Source organism: Scylla paramamosain, chromosome 40 (genome assembly GCF_035594125.1).
Source record: "Scylla paramamosain isolate STU-SP2022 chromosome 40, ASM3559412v1, whole genome shotgun sequence".
Lineage (NCBI taxonomy): Eukaryota > Metazoa > Arthropoda > Malacostraca > Decapoda > Portunidae > Scylla > Scylla paramamosain.
Window position 1 is genome coordinate 5,108,193 of NC_087190.1, and position 25,257 is coordinate 5,133,449.

Sequence of the window (25,257 nt, forward strand, 5' to 3'; positions counted from 1 at the left end):
GAGTTTCATTTGCACTGAAGATCAACAACTTTATTCTCTTGCAAAGTATTACATTTTTTCTTTATGTCTGTCTAACAATGAAAACAAGGTGTTCTGCATACATATGGTGGTGAGAGATGAATGTGTGGAGCCTGGAATGCTGCAGAACACTGTAGAACAATAAAACTTGAATGATGAAAAAAGCAAGGCAGCAGGAATGGTGTGAAAATGGTACAATACTTGGGACAGCCTAAGTGCTTAGCCACTAATATTTGTTCCCTGTGGCTCAATAAATATTATTGAATGTTCAAAAGAAGAGTGATATCTTATGATAACATGTTTCTGACAAACTCAGAAACAAAATAAGGATGGAGGGTGTGCAGAATGCAGTGCAATGTGGGGTGGTGCAGTGTCCTGCGGGGCAGCAGTGTTACTGCCCTAAACTCCACTCCTTAGCCACCAAGTAATGCACAGCCCTACAGCAATGTATTTTGCACAGTACTGTCCTAAATTTTTTTGGGGGGTCTGAACCCCAATTATATGTTCCTTGGGTAATATGTTCCTTGGGTAATCCTTGTGCCAAACAGAATCTTCAAGCAACACAAAAAAAGTAAGTACTCTGTGTTGCCTGCCTCACAAATCAATCAAAAGAATACAGAAAGTAGACATTCCATTGTAGAATTGCAACATACAAAGAAAGACAAAGACTGTGTTAGTGTTGAACTTGATGGCCTGGCCTTGAGCAACCTACATTAATTTTGATTATATCATGGTGAATAACTGGTGAATCTTTTAGTTAGTAGTCTCTTATGCAAGTAAAAAAATATATATACTCTCAAAACTTTTTGATGGCACCTTGTGGAATGTGTAACACTTCATGGAGAAGGTACTGCCCAACGTCTCCCACAGCGGTGGTTGCAGTGGTCAACAAGAGGACACAATGGCCAAGTCAGGTTTTCTAGTGTGCCCACTCATGACTTCATGCATAGAAAATGAGGCAGATTATCTTCCTCCTTAACGATACAAATAACAAACACTGTACATAACAGATTCCACCCATCATGACATTTCTTTGTGCTGATAACACCAGAAGCCATTCATGTCACTAGCTGATGTGGTGCACACATGGACAAAAGCTGATTAACCAACACTACTGCCTGGTATTTTCCTCTCAATCTTCAATCATCTTATCTGCTTGAACTAATGTCACTGCAGATCAAAGCACTTCAGATTGATGGAAAGCATAAAGTACATTGAAAGTATGTTAAATGAAAACAAGGCTTGAAAATTAAATGTTTTTCCCACCATTTGGCATCAGTTTTTTGCACTTTATCATTAATATCTGCACATCACCACATATCAGCATTATAACATATTTCCCAGTACTTCTTAACATCTCTTAACAGCCTTTTGAATGTCAACAGATCTCAACACCGCAAAACACTCATTCCCTCATTGGCAACACCTCTCAACACTTCTTGAAAGTCACAAACAGGGGCCACATCACCCTGTAGCCTTGAGCAAAGTATTCTTCCTTAAAGCTCGTCAGCTGCTCATCATCACAAACATCACTCGCCATCACCACCTGAACACTGTACTGCTCTCAGTCACCTCTGGAATGACACATCCTTTTGCATATTTTGGATGCAAAGACTGTACCTATTCATGAGGTCAACATTCCCATGAAAGGGAGCAGCTGAGACAAGGTACACACACACGCACAAAAACATTTCCTGCGACTAAACCATGATCCATCTGAAGGTGAAGGGCTTATAGAAAACCCACAATATGATCAATAACAATAAATACTTCAAAGACCTGAGCTGAGTTTTCCTTCAACCTTCAGTTGTTCCCTTGACAGCCTCAAACACAGGACTCCTCCACAAGACAGACACTTTTCCAGTACTCCTGCAATGCTTCTGATCCACCATCCCACTTTCAAATCCAATAAAACACCCAAAACTACTTAACCCTTAAAGGACCTGAGGTGGCTACAGCTGCTTTACCAGGCCAGGACTGGAGGTGATTTTTATGCTAAATTTATCTATTTTTTGTAGATTTTTGTAGTGCAATCTTTGGAAATATGGCCTGCAAGCTAGTTAGGTTAATTTCTCAGTCTGCCCAATTCTCACCATATCCACATGCAGTGAGAAAGATTCTGACAAGTCAGATTCCCTGCCCACTCTCTCCCATCCTTGCGCCTCAATGCCATGTGTATTACCTCCTTGCACTCAACCATTTGATACGTCTTAGTGAGAGTGCATTAGGGTGGCAACATGATAAAACTGTTCAGCATGTGTGAAGAAAGCTCAGGGCACCCATCTTCATTTGGCACTAGCCTTATCCAGTCAGGTGAAACAAAAGCATGACAGGCAAGTGACAGTCTCCAAAAATCTCTTCTCTTCAACCTGTTGTCTCTCCATAACCACTGCACGTAGAGACATCTGGATGGCATCGTTAGACTTCTTGTTGGATACAAAGTCTATTTCATTCACTCTTCCATTGTACACTTAAGTTTAAAAAGTGTGTGAATACAGGCTATTTTCAACGTTTAGCACTGGAGGGTTGGTTCTACTGGGACAAAAATAAACACCACCACTGGTCCTTTAGGGGGTTAAGCACCTACTTCCACTGATCCACCTTCTTAAGTACCAGTCCACAACATAACACTATCTCTCCACCACCACCACTACCACCACCAGCCTGCACAGCATAACACACCCACAGCCTCACAAAACAGAACCCACAACTTGACACAATACAGACATGGCCCCTTAGCTTGTCTTCTTTTTAAACTTCCATGCACTGCCAATCACTAAGTAGGTGAGCTTCAGCCAGCTGTAGGTGACTCCTAAGGCACAGTACACCGACACCAGCATGAGAGGCAGGAACGGCAGCCCTTCGCCCAGCCCCAAGCGTCCCAGCCCCAGCTCCAGCAGCAGGAACAGAGGCACCAGTCCCAGTAGGTATAAATTCTCAATGGCATGGAGGAGTGGCTGGCCCCACTGTGCTCTGAGGACCTGCACGGTGAAGAGTGCATGCAGCACCAGCGCCGTCACCTGTGGATGTGTTTACCCAATAAGTGTGTTAGTACAGACTAGAAATACACTTGGAATACTTGGGCAATAAATGTTCCTGATTTCAGAACACACACACACACACACACACACACTTAATTCTGAAAAATTATTACTCTCTCTCTCTCTCTCTCTCTCTCTCTCTCACACATACACACACACACACACACACACACTTATTGACTAGGAGATTACATTCAGAACAATTATTACTCCAAGGCAAAAAACATCTTGAGCATTAAGCAGATGCAAAAAAAAAAAAAAAAAAAAAAAAAAAAAAAAAAAAAAAAAAAAAAAACTACTAAATTTCACAACACATACATAAGTCATGTTAGCACAAGAATGTTAATAAATTCCAGATAACAACAAGTTGAGGAAAACTTCTGGCTTTGAGAATTCCAAATAAAAGATTCTCAGACTATATTGGAAAACATGCATCACTGCACACCACACCTCCTCTCTTGCATGCCTGCAGCCACCCAATCCAGATCCTCCTTGAAAACACCATCAACCAGCTGCCTCTCTGACCAAATCCTCACCCCTCAGTCACTGTTTTTACTGATTCTGACACAGATGTACATTATACTCCAAAATGTGGACTTGGAGAACATATATAGCCATGAATATTATACACAGTGCTGCTGAATGGTGTTATCATTTTTCAGTAAGTATCTCAAAACACCACAAATCACTAGTTTTCCTCCCCCTGCACCACACCATCCACACCAGGCACCAGCAACAGGGAACACGACACACTACCTTTATCGGCGTCTCCTGAGGGGTGAACAGGAGTGGGAAGAGGGAGAAGTGGCCCACAATGCTCAGGAACATGAACACCTGTGCCTCACCCTTCCTCAGCAAGCACAGCAACCTGGTGGCAAAAGAGGGGAAGGTGCTGTTGTGCTGACTGACAGACTCAGTGACTGATGGACTGGTATTGGTGCAAACTGATTAACTGAGTGGTATTAATGCAAGCTGACTGACAGACTGGTATTAATGCAAGCTGCTGACTGACTAATGTTGATACAAACTATAATTAAGAGTAGATATTTTATGACTGATCGATTAAGTGATAGAAATGCAAACAAACTGACTAACTGATAAAGATTTAAAATGATTGACTGCACAACCAGTAGAAAAGAACCTAATCACACTCATAAATAATAGATGTAGATTGACTGACTGACTGACTGACTGACTAGGATGGATGTATACAGATTGACATAAACTGACTGACTAATATAAAAGTAAACTGACACAAAAGAACGACTGACTTGTACTACTCTATGCAAACAACTTAGATAAACTTGCAGAAAGACATTACCATTTGATATTAAGACATTCACAGATAAACTACATATCTTGGAAGCACACACACACACACACACACAATACACACCCGAGGGGAAGCAGCACCATGAGGATGGCCTTCTCATGCACATGCCACCCGAACATGAAGGAGCCAAACCCACACAGCATCAGCATACGGATGAACTGCCATGGACTGTGGGGCGACCTCCACAGCACCACCAGGCCGGGCTGTGGTGGCAGGGGGAAGGGAGGTAGCAAGAAGACATATTACAACCTCAAAAACAAGCAGTTATAAGAGAAGTATTATAAATGTTTTAAAAGACAAGATGTATTTCGTTACAAAATTCTCTTGTAGTGTATCCTTTTGGAATGTCATAGACCAAGAAAGTTGTCTTTTTATTATTACTATTTTTCTTATGTAAGAGAGGTACTGGATATGGCAACAAAATATATAGGCTCATAAAAATGCCAGTTCCTAAAGAAGAGACAAAAGGTTTAACCAACACTGAGAAGTGTCTTGGGACTTATACTGCTGTTTGGTGTGTTTCCTTAATCACACACCACTCGGAGACATTTCTTCTTGTTCTGCAGCAGTCTTGAAACATCATACTGATGGAAAGGTGAAAAGTTTGCTCTTTTAATCACCTTTTCTTTATTGGAGGTGCTTGTAAATAGCATGTACAAGGCATCTAGTGCTGTAAATTGTTGCATGTCACAGTGGGCCTTTTCCTATTTCCTTTTGGCTGCCATAGGTCACAACCACTCTTGGATGAAAAAAGGGAAGGGCAGTGAGGTTAAGGGAAGCTATGAGAGGGAGTAGCTGGGATCTGAACAAACAGAACATGCACAATAACATGACTCTGACCAGGCTGAGGTGATCACCATGGCCTGGGTGGCTCCTGGAGGGGCCTGACTGTTCAGCCACTACTACTCTTTCAAAAGGGATGTTTCAAGACACTTATCTTTTAATTTTTAATGACTGCTTTTAACTCTCTTTGGGGACTAGCACCTCAGTGGGCTTTTTTCTTATAATTTTGTTGCCCTTGGCTGGTGCCCCTCCCACATAAAAAAAATATAAATAAATAAATAAAAAATAAATAAAGAAAAATAAATAAATAAAATAAATAAATAAAAGGACTAAAAAACACACACCCAATGCCTCAGACACCCAAGACAGACAGACAGACAGACAGACAGATACACAGCAGAGGCCAGACACTCACCACAATGGATAGCGCGGTGGCAATGAGTGTGGCGACGGGTGGCACGGATGGCAGCACTGTATGGCTGAACTCCTGCACCAGGCCTCCTGTCATGCTGGCCACACCCTGCTTCGCCACCTGCCACCCCAGCCGCCCTCCTGCAACACAGACACATGTACCAATACTGATACATTCAAAATGACCACACATTACACACAGTACAGGAACACAAAAGGAAGAAAAGAAAGAAAATTAGTGACCAGACTGTGGAGTAAAGACACATATTGATACCAGTACACTGAAACTGATCACACATTATACACATCACAGAAACAAAAAATTAAGCAAGGAAAAAATTTGTGGTTAGACTGTGGAGCAAAAGACAAAAATTGCTAATCTGGAAAATACAAACATCAGTGAATAAGTGAGAAAGGTGAACTGTTATAAAGGCATATCCCCGCCTACTGTTACTACAACAAATAAATAATAAAGGCATATCCCTGCCTACTGTTACTACAACAAATAAATAATAAAGGCATATCCCCGCCTACTGTTACTACAACAAATAAAAAGACATGCTGATACACTTAAACTGGCCACACATTACACACAACATACAAAACAGATTGACTGAAACTGATCACACACTACACATACAAATAAATACACATACAGGTAGACAAACTGATCACAGATTACACACACACACCACAAATAAATACACATGCAGATCACACATTATATACACACTACAAATACACACACACACACACACACACACACACACACACACACACACACACACACACAACATTTACACCAACTCATGTCAATATCAGTAAATACAAGTGTTCCTACAGAATGTGATCTTAAATGTGCCTCTACACCCGCTGCCAATGAAAGTGGCTTGCTAATGTTTTTGTTACGTTTAGTGTCACAAATACCAAAGTTTTTTGCTTGCTGTGAGAAATGGTGAAGCACTCAGCTGACACCTTATTAAAAGTGAAATTCTTTTTTTGACAAAACACACCTTTCTTCCAGAGCAGTTTGTTTCACTGGGGTGGAATTATCATTATTTTCACGTCATCTTTTCAACCAATGCCGCACACAGTGCACAGTTCTTTGAGGCAGTCTTGTCTCCCTAAGAATGTACTTAGGCCTACACTCATCTTTCTGGAGGGAGTCCATAAGGGCTATATTGGCTTGGGATATTTGATGCTTACGTGCCGTTAAAATTTAAAACATTACATCAATATGAAACGTGCAAAGAAATATGGCACAATTTCCGGGAGAGCAGGGCAAGTATGAATACCCTTTAACAGGGCCAAGCGTCAACTGAGTGATGACATGCAGAGATGTGACACTTGACAGATGTTCAAACTGCTTGGCGATACTGCTACATTTTCATACTGAGCCTCTATTTCATCTGAGCTGGACACTTCTTGTCTGCACTATGAAACACCAGTTTGTTTATCATGTGTGCCACTTTCACTGGTGGTGGGGTGTATACCAAGTATTTTATATGACTCAACATCTCACTGAACAAGAAGACCACCACCACAGCATCACCACACAACACCAACACACTCAGAAGACCACACCTTCACATCCTCCCCACACAACACCAACACATTCACCACTGCCCCAAAACCAACACCTACTAGAACACCACCATCACTGCTCCAAAACCAAAACCAACACCAACATCACCATATAAACCCAACACTCAAGCACCACACCCCAACCACAACACACACACACACACACACACACACTCCCAGTGAGGTCTAAAGCACTGTTCAGGGAGTGCTGTGAACTTATCATTAAACCCAGCTGTGACCTCACTGAACGTTTCCCTTTATGTCTCACAACACAAGGGGGCAGTCACAGCCTGCCCTCTAAAGACAACTCTCTTCCTCCACACAAAACTACAAGCACCTAATAACACACACACCCTTCACTCAAAAATCTTAAAATCATCATGGTGACTCCTACACCAGCCTCAGAGTCCCCATCTGGGGAGGGGACCATAAATGTCCCCAGGTCGGACTGCCTTTCTGTCGACGAGCCTAAGTGTCTTGACACCCCCCTCAACTTTTTCTTCATTAACTTCTGCAACATTCGTGGTCTAAGATCTAATTTTCAATCTGTAGAACACCACCTCTCCTCTTCTAAACCTCATCTTCTTTTCCTCACTGAAACTCAGGTGTCTGAGGCAACTGACAGTAGCCCCTTTTCTGTTCCCTTCTACTTTCTCTATCCTCATTTTTAATCCAAAGCTGGATGCTGCGTTTATGTGCGCAATGACTTAACCTGCTCTCGTGCCCACACTCTTGAATCTTCTGAGTTTTCCACCGTCTGGCTACAACTACAGAGTCACTCTCAAACTAAATTTATCTGTGCTGTATACCTTTTACCTAACTCCTCTGACTATAAGAAATTCTTTGACTACTTAACTTCCAAAGTGGAGCACATTCTGACCCTCTTCCCTTTTGCAGAGATCTCCATTCTTGGAGACTTCAATGTTCACCACCAGCTTTGGCTTTCCTCTCCCTTCACTGACCATCCTGGTGAACTAGCCTTCAACTTTGCTATCCTCCACGACCTAGAGCAATTGGTGCAACACCCTACTTGTATTCTTGACTGTCTAGGAGATATGCCCAACATTCTTGACCTTTTCCTGATCTCTAATCCTTCTTCTTATGCTGTCACCCTTTCTTCTCCATTGGGCTCCTCCAATCACAATCTCATTTCTGTATCTTGTCTATCGCTCCAATCCCTCCTCAGGATCCCCCTAAGTGAAGGTGCCTCTGGCGTTTTGCCTCTGCTAGTTGGGGGGACCTGAGGAGGTATTTTGCTGATTTTCCTTGGAATGATTACTGCTTCCGTGTCAGAGACCCGTCTTTGTGTGCTGAGCGCATAACATGTCTGGCATGGAGGTGTACATTCCTCACTATTTTTCTCGTCCTAAACCTTCTAAACCTTGGTTTAACACAACGTGTTCTCATGCTATACACGATAGAGAGGTGGCCCACAAATGGTACTTAAGGCTTCCATCACCAGAATCTCATGCACTTTATATTTCTGCCCAGAACCATGCCAAATCTGTTCTCCAACTAGCCAAAAACTCCTTCATTAACAGAAAGTGTCAAAACCTTTCAAGATCTAACTCCCCTCGTGACTTCTGGCATCTAGCCAAAAATATCTCAAATAACTTTGCTTCTTCTTTCCCTCCTTTATTTCAACAGGATGGTACCACTGCTATCACATCTATTTCTAAAGCTGAACTCTTCGCTCAAACCTTTGCTAAAAATTCTACCTTGGACGATTCTGGGCTTGTTCCTCCCTCTCCTCCACCCTCTGACTACTTCATGCCACCTATTAAAATTATTCGCAATGATGTTTTCCATGCCCTTGCTGACCTAAACCCTCGGAAGGCTTATGGACCTGATGGGGTCCCTCCTATTGTTCTCCGAAACTGTGCCTCTGTGCTTGTACCTTGCCCAGTCAAACTCTTTGAGCTCTGTCTGTCAACATCTACCTTTCCTTCTTTAAGAAGTTTGCCTACATTCAGCCTGTTCCTTAAAAGGGTGACCGTTCTAATCCCTCAAACTACCGTCCTATTGCTTTAATTTCCTGCCTATCTAAAGTTTTTGAATCTATCCTCAACAGGAAGATTCTTAAACATCTATCACTTCACAACCTTCTATCTGATCGCCAGTATGGGTTCTGTCAAACCCTCTCTACTGGTGAAACTTTTGCTGTTGCCTTGGACATATCAAAAGCTTTTGATAGAGTCTGGCACAAAGCTTTGATTTCCAAACTACCCTCCTACGGCTTCTATCCTTCCCTCTGTAACTTCATCTTAAGTTTCCTTTCTGACCGTTCTATTGCTGCTGTGGTAGATGGTCACTGTTCTTCTCCTAAATCTATTAACAGTGGTGTTCCTCAGGGTTCTGTCCTGTCACCCACTCTCTTTTTATTATTCATTAATTATCTTCTAAACCAAACTTCTTGTCCTATCCACTCCTACGCTGATGATACCACCCTGCACTTTTCCACGTCTTTTCATAGATGTCCAACCCTGGGAAGCTACAGAACGCTTGACTTCTGATCTTTCTAAAATTTCTGATTGGGGCAGAGCAAACTTGGTATTGTTCAATGCCTCAAAAACTCAATTCCTCCATCTATCAACTCGACACAACCTTCCAGACAACTATCCCCCTCTTCTTCAATGACACTCAACTGTCCCCCTCTTCTACACTGAACATCCTTGATCTGTCCTTTACTTATAATCTGAACTGGAAACTTCACATCTCATCTCTAGCTAAAACAGCTTTTATGAAGTTAGGCGTTCTGAGACGTCTCTGCCAGTTTTTCTCACCCCCCCAACTGCTAACTCTGTACAAGGGCCTTATCCATCCATGTATGGAGTATGCTTCACATGTCTGGGGGGGTTCCACTCATACTGCTCTTCTAGACAGGATGGAATCAAAAGCTTTTCGTCTCATCAACTCCTCTCCTCTAACTGACTGTCTTCAGCCTCTCTCTCACCGCTGAAATGTTGCATCTCTAGCTGTCTTCTACCGCTATTTTCATGCTAACTGCTCTTCTGATCTTGCTAACTGCATGCCTCCCCTCCTCCCACAGCCTCGCTGCACAAGACTTTCTTCTTTCTTTCACCCCTACTTTGTCCACCTCTCTAATGCAAGAGTTAACCAATATTCTCAATCATTCATCCCTTTCTCTGGTAAACTCTGGAACTCCCTGCCTGCTTCTGTATTTCCACCTTCCTATGACTTGAATTCCTTCAAGAGGGAGGTTTCAAGACACTTATTCATCAATTTTTGACTACCACTTTGGACCCTTTTATGGGACTGGCATTTCAGTGGGCTTTTTTTTTTTTTTATTGGATTTTTGTTCCCCTTGGCCAGTGTCCCTCCTACATAAAAAAAATAAAAAATAAAAAACACACACACACACACACACACACACACACACACACACACACACACACACACACACACACACACTCACCCACCACCACCAGCATCTTGTCAGCAAAGTTGTACAGCGCCCAGAAGTTTGGTGCCCAGTAGGCATGGCAGAGACCTCGGCGAAAGGGGAACAGACGTGCCAGGACCTGTGGGGGATGAAAGGGCTGATGGGTGATGGGATCTGTGAGGAGTGAGGGAGGGACAGGGTGAGAGGCAGAAACATTGTGAGGAGTGAGAGTGAAAGAGTGACAGGTATGAAAACTGTATGGAAGGAGAGAAAGTGACAGAAATATTGTAAGGAGTGAGGGAGTCAAAGAGAGGCATGAAAATTGTTAAGATATAGCCTGCTTTTCTCTTTTCTTCTCTTTCTACAGTAGGATTTTGTGTTTATTTTTGTTTTTGTATCTTACATTCTGTCTGTCTGTCTGTCTGACTAAACCTTACTGTCATCTTACTATTCCTCATCCTTCTCCTCTCATAACAACAACAACTACTACTACTATTACACTGCTTCTTTCTCCTCCTCCTACTACTACTACTACTACTACTACATCTTCTCTCATCACTACTATTTTTCCTTCTCTTCCTCCAACTACTTTAATATACCTCTTCCTCCTCCACCTCCTCCTGCTACAACTACTACTACTACTACTACTACTACTACTACTACAATGCCACCACTACTACAACTCCTCCTCCTCCTAATATCCACCTGCAGAAGCTGACCCAACTCCTCCAGCTAATACCCACCTGCAGAAGCTGACCACGCATGATGAAGGGACCAAAGGACAGACTGAAGACCATGCCCACCACCACCCCAAGCTTGACAAGACGGAGGAGCTGGGCGAGGCGCGAGGTCTGGGGCTTGTCGGCGCGGGCGGGGAAGGGGCCGAGGAGCACATAGGAACGGAGGAGGTAGATGAAGTATGCCGGGGCCAGGTAGAGGTAGATGTGCTTCAAGTTGAGGAGAATTGAGAACCAGAACGCTGACTCGATCTCTCTCCTCTGTGGGTGGAAGATTAAGGTTGTGAAAGGTTTGTGTGTGGTTAGGTGTGTTTGTGGTTAGGATGCTAAGTTTGTATGTGGTTAGGGGTTTGTATGTTCATCTTAAGAAAGTAAAATAAAAATACAACTAAATTAACAAAAAATTTACCTTGAAAAATAGTTAATTAATCATGTGATCAATTAAAGTTAACACAACTCAACTAATCTTTCCACTTTTCATCTTTTTGCTCTTTATGTATTTATTTATATTTTCCCCTAATATGGGCTTCTATTAATTTATTTATCATTTTTCCATATTTGATCATTGATATGAGAGAGGAATTAATTTGCCTGGCATGGTTGTTTCCTTCATTCTTGTATTATTTGTGTATTTCTTTCTCCATTTCTCCATGTTTGATATTTGGTATGAGGAAGGATTCTCTCTCTCTCTCTCTCTCTCTCTCTCTCTCTCTCTCTTGTATTTATTTATACATATCTTTTTTTTTTCCCCTAATATGGACTTTTATCTATTCATACATTATTTTCTTCTGTTTGATATTTGATACAAGAGAAAAATTGATTAGTTTGGTATGTTTTTTTTTTTACTTCATCTTTGTACTCTCTCTCTCTCTCTCTCTCTCTCTCTCTCTCTCTCTCTCTCTCTCTCTCTCTCTCTCTCTCTCTCTCTCTCTCTCTCTCTCTCTCATTTGATACAAGAGAACAATTAACTTGTTTGATATGTTTTTATGGCTTCATTTTTGTACTCCCCCCCCCTCTCTCTCTCTCTCTCTCACCTGCAGCATTCTGGCGATGGAGATGAAGAGGAGGCCAAAGAGAAAGCCATTGTACTGGAAGTGAATGTGGTCCACCAGCAGCAGCCCCGGACTGGTGAGGAGGACCAGCCCCACCGCCGGCCCCAGTGATGCCGTCGCCGCCACCACTGCTCCCTTCCTGGCCGCCCCACCCCCCATGCCGCCCACCCGCCCCACCTCTTCCCCACACCTGCAGGAGAGTGGAGTGAAGGGTAAGGAAAGGATGGGTAATGGTGAAAAAGATGAGGTAGGTAGGGAGGGAGGGAGGGAAGGATGGTGATAGGGAGTGAGGGAGGGGCAGAAAGAGATAGAAATAAAGAAAGAGACTGAGCAGGAGGGAGGGAGAGAGAGAGAGAGAGAGAGAGAGAGAGAGAGAGAGAGAGAGAGAGAGAGAGAGAGAGAGAGAGAGAGAGAGAGAGAGAGAGAGAGAGAGAGAGAGAGAGAGAGAGAGAGAGAGAGATAAAAGAATGAAGGAGATAAAAAAGAGGAAACATAAAGGAGAGAGGGAAAGATAAGAGACAAAGATAAAAGAGAGGAAAAGAGACAAAGAGAGAAGGAGTAAGACATAAATTCACACACAATCACTTTGAAAGAAGCATGAGATTCACACAAGAACAAACTACAAATATACAAACAAATGCTGCAAATACTGTCAACCTCTTACAAAAAAAAAAAAATAAAAATAAATAAATAAATAAATAAAACAAATAAATAAATAAACAAGCACATAAATAAATAAATACAAAAACTCACAAACCAACACTCATACATAACACAACCCCACTCCCTCTCACCTCCCCCCTGACCTCATGTCCCCCCTGCCACACTCACACTTTGCAGCCGTAAGCAAAGACGAGGTCGGTCACAATCACGGACAGTCTCTGGAACAGCACAGTCATGGGTGAGGCGTAGTTCAGGTTGTTTACGTCCAGCATCGCAGCATCGAAGAACTGAGCCACCTGGTGATGAGACGACCCTTGTGACTGTGTAGGTGATGGGGTGGTGATTTTGTGGGAGGGAGAGCAGTGTGTGGGAGTGTGATGCTATTTGCTACATCTTTCCTAAGTGAACCCTTTTGCTGCTAATCAATCTTTCCTGCCATCATCTGTACAACTTTTCAGACTTGCTTCTTTGTCATACAGCCGTTTAAATATGAATTTCTGTAGCTTAGCAAAGATTAAATTAATCTCATATTCTCTTTTCCCTTTATATCCATCCAAACAAATTATTGCAGCGGTCTCAGTGATAATGAAAGAGGGCAAATAACCACCATGACACATTTTTTTTGTTCCAAAGCGATCTGAAAACATTATACTGGCCAGAAATTGCAGAAGCTACTTTTTTTTTTTTTATCTTCTAACTTGTAGATTCCCTGCATTGCTGTGAATTGCTCCATACCACAGGGTTCATTAACAAGTGAGGGTAATGAGGTGGTGGATGAGATGAAAGACAATAAAGTGGGTGGGTGAAAATTAATGTTTGTTGTGGGAGACAATGAAGTGGATGGAAGTAGCCCTTAGCCAAAGATAATGAATTAATAAATAAATAAATAAATAAATAAATAAATAAATAAATAAATAAATAAATAAGTAAATAAATAGATAAATATATAAATAAGTAAGAAGTTTGTTGTGGAAGGCAAAAGAATAGTGGGTGAAATGTGTTGCTTGTATAAATTGTGTACTGTGCTGTGTCAAAGGGTTACGATAATAGAGCATGCAATATTAATGCTTTCTTTCATCATTAGCACTTCATAGGCTGAGATGGTTAGCCAGACTGCTGGGTTCCTAAGGGTGCTGTTTTCTCATTATGTGCATGTGTAGTGTCCTGTCTGGGCCACCCCATCAAGGAATGCCAGTCTGGTGTAAACAGGAAAGATAGCCAAGACATACTCTCTTCACAGCAGCAGCATCCCACACTCTGCTCATCACCTTGCCTCACTCAACACTACAGAATGCTAATGCTTGTAAACCTTAACCTTTGACAGCCACTTGGTGCACCTTTCCCTAATCACCAATCACTATGAGACAACTTTACTTGTTCCACAGCCACATCCAATCTTTGAGCTGGGAAGAAATTCCAAAATGTATTTTTTTTCTTTGCTAACCTTCACACACTGCTTCTGGTGCTGCTAACTGTTGGGTGTTGTAATGAAAGGGTTAATGCCATCTTTCACCAAGACAATTTTTAAAGGCCAAAGAAATATGTTGGGTTCTTGAATTCTTAAAGATCTTTCATAAATGGACTCTTTTTAATTAGCTGGGTTACTGTGTTCTTGGGGTGTTCTCTCTCTAATGGTGCCGAGTTCTTGCTAAACTATCACTAGTCATGAAAACACACTCAAAAACTACAGTAGCTCCTACAATATAACCTCTCTTCTTTCTCATGCTCTTATAACAGGGAAGACTGGTGGTAACAGGAAGGTTGGCAAGGTGAGGTGTTCATGATTAGTACAGGAGCTGCCTAGTATCAGTCAGATAGATTTTTGCAGTCTCCTTTCTTATGCTCTCTCTCTCTCTCTCTCTTTCTAATGGTACAGAATCCTTGCTTAACTATCACTAGACTCATGAAAACACCCTTGAAAACTACAACTTGCACAATACAATCTCTCTCTCTCTTTCTCTCTCTCTCTCTCTCTCACCTTGGCCAAGAGGAACTCGAACCAGGCAAAGAGGGGCGGGTAGTCCAGGGTCCAGGGGGAAGTTTGGTCCACATACCAGCGGTCCAGGGGCAGACTATGGGTCACTGCCAGCCAGTTACGGTGAACCTCAAAGTCTGTTGACCGGCTGGAGGGAGCAGGCAGGGGATTGGAGAGGAGAAAGTGGTTAGATTACAAGTGAGGGAGAATAGGTTATCAGGTTAGAAATGAGAGAGAGAGAGAGAGAGAGAGAGAGAGAGAGAGAGAGAGAGAGAGAGAGAGAGAGAGAGAGAGAGAGAGAGAGAGAGAGAGAGAGAGAGAGAGAGAGAGAGAGAGAGAGAGAGAGAGAGAGAGAGAGAGAGAGAGAGAGAGAGAGAGAGAGAGAGAGAGAGAGAGAGAGAGAGAGAGAGAGAGAGAGAGAGAGAGAGAGAGAGAGAGGTGGTTAGATTAGAGTAATGGTTGGCTTAGAATTGAGGGGAGAGAAAGTGATGGTTAGATCTAAAACTGAAGAAGAAAAGTGATGGTTAGGTTAGAACTGAAAGAAAAAAGGAAGGTTGGAAAGAAGTGTGATGGTTAACTTTGAACTGAGAGAGAACAGTGGTTAGCTTAGAACTGAGAGACAAAAGTGGTGGTTAACTTAGAATCGAGACAAAAGTGGTGGTTAGCTTAGAATTGAGAGAGAAAAGTAGTTAGCTTAGAACTGAGAGACAAAAGTGGTAGTTAGCTTAGAACTGAGAGACAAAAGTGGTGGTTAGGTGAGAATTGAGAGTAGTTAGCTTATAAATAAAAGAGGAAAGTGGTGGTTAGGTGAGAATTGAGAGAGAAATGTGGTGGTTGGGTCAGAATTATAGAAATGTGATGGTTAGCTTAGGAATGAGAGAAAAGTGGTGGTTAGCTTAGAATTGTGAGACAAAAGTGGTGGTTAAGCCTAGAAATGAGAAAGTGGTGGTTAAGTTAGAACTGAGGTGGTGGTTAGGTTAGAACTGAAGAAGAAAATGTATGGTAACCTTAAAATTGAGAAAGAGAAAAATTGATGGAAAATAAATACCTACATATCATGCATTCAGTTCACATCATTCTGTTTGTCATGAAGATACTCACTAAGCAGGGAGCAGGAGCAGCTTGAGGCAGGACATCCCTATCACTGCCAGGCCAAACATCCTGCTGGGGCGGCCTGATCCTGCTGCAGTCTGGAGGTGAAGAAAATCAGTGAATAGTGACAACTTTGCCTGTTTCAAGATGTCAGATGATTATTTAGGTATCTACTCATATTTTTTTCCCTGGTAGATCTGGGTGTGTTTTGAATGAATCTGCTGTTTCCTCTGCATGTCAGCTATTAACCCTTTCAGTGTGATATGGAACAATTAACACCATTAGAAGCAATATAGTCTTTATAAACATGTACAAGACACAAAGGCCATAAAAAGAGGACAGGTTTTGCAATTTCTAGCCTGTACAATGTTTGGAGGTGGCTGCAGAAGAGGAACAGATGTCTCAGTATGGTTAGTGATTAAGGGAAGATGTGCAAAGTAGCAATGAAAGGGGTAAGACAGGTAGGAATTGCTGCTGTTAAATGTTATAAGTTTTTAAGGTGTGGCATCGCGAGTTACTTACAGGGTGACATTCTCTCTCTCTCTCTCTCTCTCATTCCTATGAAATTTAATGTGGTGATATGTTTGTATCTTGGCCATAAGTACCCAAGTTTCATTAACATAATGTAAACAGTGTGGCTTTCTCTGCTGCACAATGGGAATTAAGTAAGCATGTACTGTGGTGACTTTCTATTAGACTGAGAATAAATTAAACAGTGACTTTCTGCTACACTCTGGGAATGAAGTACAAGGAGTAACTGTTCTTCCTGCACTCCATAAATGAAGTGGATAGTGACTGTTTCTGCTGGTGGCTCTCCCCCCCCCACAGCCTGCTGACCCCTGCACTGAGGGGCAGCCACAGGGGCCACACAGCTGCTGTGCCTGGGGGGTCATGGAAGCAACCACAGCCAACACATTTCCTGACACTGAATGTTTCCTGCTGAGCAAAACACAATACTTCCCAAGTCATGATGAACACAGTGAATGGACCACCTGTGAGATCAATTAACTAAACCTAACCCAGCCCTCAGGTGAGAACACTTGCATCATTTGAATGTTGCCCTGTGTCACCTTCCAAAAATAACAGAAATAAGGAAAAGATATAAAAGTCAGGGTATTTGTTACTTTTCTTGCCCGTGGAACAGCGGCAATTCTTACATCTCTCGCCAGATAGAACCTTTTATTCTGAGTATTTTCAACCCCATACATATGCCTTGGAAATTTATTATAATACATATGCCTTGGAAATTTATTATAATGCTGCTACCGATTTTTAAAATTTTATCTGTCCTGCCTCAGAGCAACACCACGGTCTGTTGGGGGCAACCACCCTGAGTAACACACCCACCCCATTTCACTTTAAATTGTCAATTGTCAATCAGATGAGATCGAGTGTGTTCGTACGTGTGTGTGGCACTGGGGTGAGTGACCTCATTGTGCTGGTGCAGAATAATTAATGCAGATTGGTAACTTTGAGTGAAGACAATGCCGCAAGCCAGTAAAAAAAAAATACTTGTTTATTTCAGCCTGTCAGGGAGCTTTGTTTCATCGAAGAACGTGGGCTGAATCTGAATCAGTCTAGCTAAGATGTCCCTGTGTGGTGGCTGCATGGATAATTACTTCTTGGTTGTGTCCCGTTTTTATGAGAATAACAAAGCCTCAGTAGCTTTCTCAAGGGAACACTGTTCCCCCACATAGTATGAAGTTCCAGAAGTGTAACAGTGACTGCACTTTCCACAAAAGTGCAAGGAGTTGGAGGTACGACTCCAGCAATGAGGAGGTTGACCACGAATGAGTGCTGCCTGGCCAGCAAGATGTTTAATGAATTAATTTGATTGGGTTTGGTCAGGTTAGGTTGGGTTAGGTGTGGTTAAGTTTGGTTTAGTTAGGTTTTTGGTTGAGTTAGATTAGGTTTAGTTGGGTTAGGCTAGGTTTGGTTAGTTAGGCAAATTGTCCCTAGCAAGGGTTGAAAGCAAGTGGTTCTGAGCAACACATGTGTTATCTGTGATGACATTTAGGCAGATTTTGGTGTGTTTTGCATTAATTTATTACTCGTTATTTTCGTAAATCGTTACTTTATGAAGGGGAGTGGGGTAACTGTGATATTATAATGCGTGTGTTACCTTTCGGGACGAAAATATTTTTTCAGGTCGATTTCTGCGTGCTTTGTATTACTCCGATAGTCGTTTTCATTGAAAATCAGCAGTTCCTATTGTGAGAAGAAGAAAAAAAAAAGGTGATTTCCGATGAAACCGTTAGCAGATTAATTCAAAACATCGAAATCTACCAAAAAAAGAATATTTTCGTCTCCCAGCTTGAGACGGCCAAGAAAGTAAACATTTGCCTGAAATTAATGAACTAAACCTAATCCAGCCCTCTGGTGAAGACGCGTGTTACTTCAATATTGCCTTGCGCCAGCTCCAGAAAATCAAAGTAAGGCTAAAACACAAGTATCGGAGGTGGTGAGTGCATGGCAAGCAGCAACACACTCAGACACAGGCGGCGTGACTCACAGGCTGTGAAGCACTGGCACAATACACCTCTGTCGTACACCTCTGTCTCGCCACGTTTCTTGCATGATTGCATCTCACAGTACCTCTAGCCCAAATGTTACCTGTCAGAGTTTGTTTACATTCGAGCCTCCTTGATTCCCTCCCTTATTACACACTGCCTATGCCTTATGTACCTTGCCACGCCTTACCTAACACATCGTCGCACGCTACACGTCACTATAGTAACTCCGGAGCGTGTACATCACCCACCTGCGAATAAATAGTGTGTTGAACAATACATATGGAGATGCAGAAGAGCGGAGTGCGCGCTGCTCCCCCCTGACAGCTGGCCGGCGACTGATTACGCGTGAAGGTCGCCATACGCACAGGCGGTCTATTTGATCTGTTTATTTATCATTTACATGTCAGAGAGTCATAAACGAATACGATATAAATCAAATCAATAAATTAATAAACAGATAAATAATAATAATAATGATGATAATAATAATAATAATAATAATAGTAATAATGATAATAATAATAATAATAATAATAATAATAATAATAATAATAATTAATAATAATAATAATAATAATAATAAATTCAAATTCAAATTCATAGGGTTTATTGACGTACAATGACACATCAAAGAGAGCAGTCAGCATGCAAACCTATAAGGTCTCACATGATGTTTAACAATTAATAAATTATATCCTTTGAGCAAATAACTTATGCTTTTTTTTTTTTTTTTTTTTTTTTTTCTTTTTTTTTTAAGATCCGGGCACATTGTTATTTATCACGTGACAAGATTGCACAGTGACATCATTAATATTAGGGTTCCTAAATTCTTCTATTTTTGGGAAAGAACATAAATAGTGTTGCAATGTGTGGGCTTTTACTGCATTACAAAGCTTACAGGGTATTTCATCCCTCCCATTTACAAACTACCAACAATGTTTACATCCTAATCTTAGCAACAGTGTCGACTCTAGTTCTACCACAGCAGATATTGGTGTTTTCATAAACAGACATACTTTGCTTTCACTGTCTATCATCTTAACAATATTTCCAAGTTCCATTGTCTCCTTCCACTCATCAATTTAACCTTCACAATAATAATAATAAAAATATAATAATAATAATAATAATAATAATAATAATAATAATAATAATAATAATAATAATAATAATAATAATTATAATAATAATAATAATAATAATAATGATAATGATAACAATATAAAAACAACAACAACAACAACAACAACAACAACAAAAGCTTTTTATCAACACCTCACCTCTGCTTGTCTTCAGCCTCTTTCTTATCGCTCTTGCTATCTTCTATCGCTATTTTTATGCTAATTGCTCTTCTGATCTGGCTAGCTGCATCCCTCCCGTCCTCCCGCAGCCTCGCTGCACAACACTTTCTTCTTTCTCTCACCCTTATTCTGTCCATCTCTCTAAAGCAAGAATTAATCAGTTTTCTCAGTGTAGGAGTTTGTATTTACCCAAGCGCGATACGATATGTTGGTCTATATATATGCAGGCGCCATGGGAACCAGGAGTCAGTCTGGACCTCGCTCTCTGTCACGGCATGCCTTGTACTCCCTCGCTCCACAAATAAACGCAACCAAGATTCTGGTGTCTCTGCTACCCTTCACACCCCAACATGGCGCAGTATCGTTTAAACTGGGGTGAGGCACCAGGATGCATCAGAGGAAATCCAGGAATGGAGCAAGCAACCCTGGAAGAAGTAGCCACCGGCACACCGGCAAGAGACCACGTGGTGCTTCATCCGCCATTACCAAGCCCTCCCGCCACAGCTCCCAGGTCCGGGCCCTTCAGCACACCCCTCGCCCCACCTGCATCAACACGACCACCTAGCGCACAAGCAACTTCACCATCACATCGTCCGCCGGCTCCCCCGTCGGGTCCAGGGACAGCAACTCAAGGCATGTCACCGGCGGCGTTCGAGGCATGGGCCGTTAGCGTCGAAGACTACGGCCTGATCTGCGGGTGGTTCCCGCCCCTCGCCGCCCCATACGTGCGTCTCCTGTGCGACGGCAGTCTCCAGCAGCGCATTGACGCACGCTTCGACAAGCAGGACTTCCGGCAGCTCTCAACCAGTGCAGCGGTAGAGGTGGTGAGAAGTGTGGTGGTCGGACGGCGGTGCGAGGTAGGTGCATGGTCCGATCTCTTTCAGGAGCCGGGAGATAGTGTCGACGCATACGTGTCGAGGTGCCGTGCCCTGGCAGCCGAGTGCAATTTTCGCTGCCCAGTGTGTGATAACTCACTGACCGAGTACATCATGAGCAGAAAAGTGGTCATGGGGCTCCTTAGACACCGACAGCACTGCCAGAGCGATCCTCCAGTACCTGAACACACCCCTGCACGGCCTCGACGCATCCCCAGCACAGCTGCTGACAGGCAGACAGCTGCGAGACGCCATACCCGCAGAGAGCTCCCGCTACCTCATCAACGAGCAGTGGGGCAGGACACTGCGCGATCGGGAACGTGCCATGATTCAAACATCAGTCAACTCATCAATACGGCACGACCAGCAAGCCCACAGTCTGACACCCTTGAGGCCCGGGCAGCGAGCACGCATCCAAAACCCATCTAGCGGGCGGTGGGATAGGGTGGGAACCGTGCTCGAGCTGTCCGCACCCCGTCAGTATCTTCTACGACTAGACGGCAGTGGGAGAGCGTCCATACGGAATAGACGTCATCTTCGTCCTCTTACCGGTGAACCACAGCTGTCGGATGACTCGACTGAATCCCCTACACCTGTGCGCGTCACCACACCACGGCCCCGTCGCACCCAGCGAGCACCAAGGCACCTTGATGATTATTTCTTGAACTCTCCTGTGTAGGCTAACTCACTGTGTCACTCAAGGATATGTATTATGTTTACTTTTCCTTTGCTCCCCACAGCGCATATTATATTTTATTTTAAGTTATATCATTACACCATCCTGTGTAATTGGGGGGAGAGTGTAGGAGTTTGTATTTACCCAAGCGCGGTAAGATAATTATGGTCTATATATATGCAGGTGCCATGGGACACCCCCTTAAAAAAAAAAAAAAAAAAAGTCATCCTGCAAAGAAAAACATAAATTAGACAACACACGTGAGGTAAAAAAAAAAAAAAAAATAGCATAACACTGATATGTGATTAAGCAAATACCTAGCAAAGGGGTTCGCCCCCCACTTATCAACCTTCTACTTTACTTCATCCTTTCACCCTAACTACATCTTCCTTAGCTATACTAGCTAAACTCTTTTTCACCCAACTGTCTATCCCCACACACACACCAAAAAAAAAAAAAAAAAAACAGGAGTCAGAAAAAAAAAAAGCAATGTGGTCTGCCCACAGTCTTTTCTCTCTACAGTCTTTCCATTTCTAACTATACACCTTCCCCTGTCCAAACTCTTCTTCATTCACCTTCTTTCTCTAATTAAAGTAAAAGTAAAGTACCAGGAGTCAGTCTGGACCTCGCTCTCTGTCACGGCGTGCCTTGTACTCCCTCGCTCCACAAATAAACGCAACCAAGATTCTGGTGTCTCTGCTACCCTTCACACCCCAACACTCAGTCATTCATCCCTTTCTCTGGTAAACTCTGGAACTCCCTTCCTGCTTCCCGTATTACTTGAACTCTTTCAAAAGGGAGGTCTCAAGACACTTATCCTGTAATTTTTTATTACCACTTTGGACTCTGTTCGGGGACTTTTATTTTTTTTTATTAGTTTTATTGTCCTTGAACGGTGCCCCTACTACATATTTAAAAAAGACAACAGCAACAACAACAACAATAATAATAATAATAATAATAATAATAATAATAATAATAATAATAATAATTGTTACGCCCCAAACACACACACACACACTCACTCTTCCAGACTTCCACCACCCTGCAGTTCTCACGTTAACTCTCAAGTCCACGGTAACTGTTAATACCGAACACCTGAAACAACCGGCCTCCTTTTAATTCCAACATTTCCTCATTTAGTCTTACATCACTGGCGGATCAATAAAATCAATTTGGTGGGTAGGGGGACAGCCCGATGGTAAAATTTCGTAAGTTAGCGACAGCCTCAAGACAGTGACGACCAATGGATAGTGATGGCGGTTCTTCTCTTAAAATCCGCAGCTCCCGAGCAATCGACGTATATGTGACAAATTAATTTTTCTTTTATCTATATATGAAGTGCAATCAGTATTTAAGCCGGCAAGCAATATTTATATGCTTCCGACATCCTCAACAACAATATACTATCAGTTAGGGGGAAAACTCACCACGGAGTTCAGCGTGCTACATTGGAAGTGCCCCAAGCTCTTTCTGGTCTTCTTGTCCCCTATCAGCTGTGAAACATCATTTTCTTTTATTTATTTAACCAAAAAGCATTTTTTAGAGCTAATTATATATATATATATATATATATATATATATATATATATATATATATATATATATATATATATATATATATATATATATATATTCATTCATGCACTAAAATCCACTTCCTGCTTGCTAACTTAAATACTGAAAATAAATAAATAAAATCCTGAGTTCTCCAGAAATGCAACAGAAAGATACCAATTTTTTTTTTAACTCTCAGAAAGTGGACATTTTAACAGATGTGGGGACGGGGGGTCGTCCGACACTCCCGGCCCCTCCTTCTTGGGTACGGCCCTTTACGAGTATAAAGATTGTTAGATGAGTGCGGGGCCCATAAGGGGGCGGGGCCCAGGGCACGTGCCCGTTGTGGCCTGGCCCTGCGGGAGAGTGAAAAATTACATCGGACACCGAAAAAATTTTAATCTTGCCTGAGCATCCCGTCCACCTCCGCAGAGTAAGGCCCAAGGAACCTACAGCAGAAATTTTTGAGTTTGGAGGACAGCATCTAGAGCCATCTAGCGGCGGCCGGCTTCGCTCCCCAGCTCTCTAGCTTTAGGGGTATCTTAAATATATTTTAAGTTTTCTCAATTCATGGGCATTTGAAATATTTTAGTTATCCTAATATTTTTTTTTTTTTTTTGGGCGGGCGGCGGCCCGGGCCATCTGGCTTCCCACCGCATCCGCGCCTGCATATGCCTAAAGCCGACGACACATTCAGTATTATACTCGTAGTTGCAGCACATTATAAGCGAGTCAGTTCTGTACCCACTGTCCACTTTGTCGGGATTTTCTAGGGGGGACGGAGATTTTTCGGGGGATCCTGGCCTCCCTGTCCCCATTGTATCCGTCCTTGTCTTACATCCATCCATATTACTGTAATGATAATCCGCTTATAACTCCAGTGACAGGTCTAACTCTTTCTACTGCTAAACCAATTTTCTTCCCCTTCAGTACCTATGATTTAATGATGATGATGATGATTATGATGATGATGATGACAATAATAATAATAATAATAATAATAATAATAATAAATAATAATAATAATAATTACGGCTTGTTTATTGAGAGCCTTTTAAAATATCAGCTGAAAATCCTAATGTTATTATATTAATTTATACATTATCATACATATTACATTCTGAAGTACACAACCCTAGTAAGTATATTACACCGAGATACTGCCACAAGGAACCGACCTACCTACTAAAAGACGGACGGACTCGGGATCGCCACCACGTGTATTTTTTTACTTTGTTTCTCCTCCCTAAAGACCTCTTTCACACGAACGGTGTGCCGCTGCGGCACGCGCCGCACGGTTTAGCACTACATTGACTCTAATGGGAGTATTCACACTCAGGACGCCAGTTTTGCCGTCCTGCCGGCAGCCGCACCTTGCCGTCCTGCCAGCAACTAAGCAAGACCGCAACATCAGCAAAAATGCCGGATGACGGTTTGGGTGGCGACATGTCGCTATTGGCATTTACATATCTGCAGTGTTTCCCGCGTGCGGTGGTTGTCAATTGCCTGCGAGCAGCTGCTTCTTCAGGTGGGATGGATGGTCTCATTATCGTGTCTTGTGATTCAATAGTCTCTCGCTTTACTTTTACCCGCAAGTTATTCATATGAAGAGTAGCTCATCCAAAAATGGTTATAAACTTATTTTGCATCGTCAGCCTTCAACAAGTCTTCTTAAAGAGCATAAAATGCACCCTGGAGGAGGCGAGTGCTGTTCTAAGGGTGAATCCAGAATTTTGTTTCTTTTGATGACCTTGTCCATCAAATGAACATATACTACTCTCTTCCTTACGTCCTCCATCAAGGCAGTGCTGCACTGACTGCCGGGCGAGTGGCGAGTATCTACGAAACTACGAAGCTGCTGGAATGGCGACTGCGACTGGCGGGTGGCGACTGCCGCACCTCACTACGGGTGTTCGCCTGTGCTGGGCGGCTTCCTCTGCGGTGTGCCGTAAAGTTCGCAACAACAGAAACCGTTTGTGTGAAAGAGGCCTTAAGCTGCGAGTCACAATTCCCGACCTACACCAGCTAGTCATTGTTGGGTGAGCAGGGGCCACGCTGCAAAGTCCGCCCAAAGATTTCTGACCTGCCGGGAAGGATACTATTCTTGTGTTAAGCTGTGGTAAATATTTCTGTAGTGTAAAAAAAAAAAAAAAAAAAAAAGGCAAAATTACCATAACCTATTTCATCTTCACTCTCCGCGCAAACCATCTTCATAGTGGCAGGAAGGTTAGTGAATAATGATC

At 42.5% G+C, this 25,257-nt stretch overlaps 1 protein-coding gene across 4 annotated transcripts; it reads right to left on the minus strand.

Moving 5' to 3' along the window:
• Positions 1–8: 8 nt before the first annotated feature.
• LOC135092750 (probable dolichyl pyrophosphate Glc1Man9GlcNAc2 alpha-1,3-glucosyltransferase) lies at positions 9–22,928 on the minus strand. Of its 4 annotated transcripts, none has more exons than XM_063991419.1 (11): positions 22,888–22,928; positions 16,102–16,190; positions 15,004–15,148; positions 13,194–13,321; positions 12,345–12,552; positions 11,317–11,571; positions 10,607–10,712; positions 5,591–5,727; positions 4,456–4,595; positions 3,816–3,927; positions 9–3,038 (listed from the first exon to the last, which is right to left on the minus strand). In XM_063991419.1, the coding sequence occupies exons 2-11, from the start codon at positions 16,158–16,160 to the stop codon at positions 2,754–2,756; spliced, it is 1,575 nt and encodes a 524-aa protein (XP_063847489.1). In that variant the 5' UTR covers positions 16,161–16,190; positions 22,888–22,928; the 3' UTR covers positions 9–2,753. The 4 variants fall into 4 exon arrangements, with proteins under 4 accessions (XP_063847489.1, XP_063847487.1, XP_063847488.1 ...); XM_063991417.1 differs by lacking the exon at positions 22,888–22,928 and adding an exon at positions 18,854–18,980; XM_063991418.1 differs by lacking the exon at positions 22,888–22,928 and adding an exon at positions 18,793–18,842.
• Positions 22,929–25,257: the final 2,329 nt, after the last annotated feature.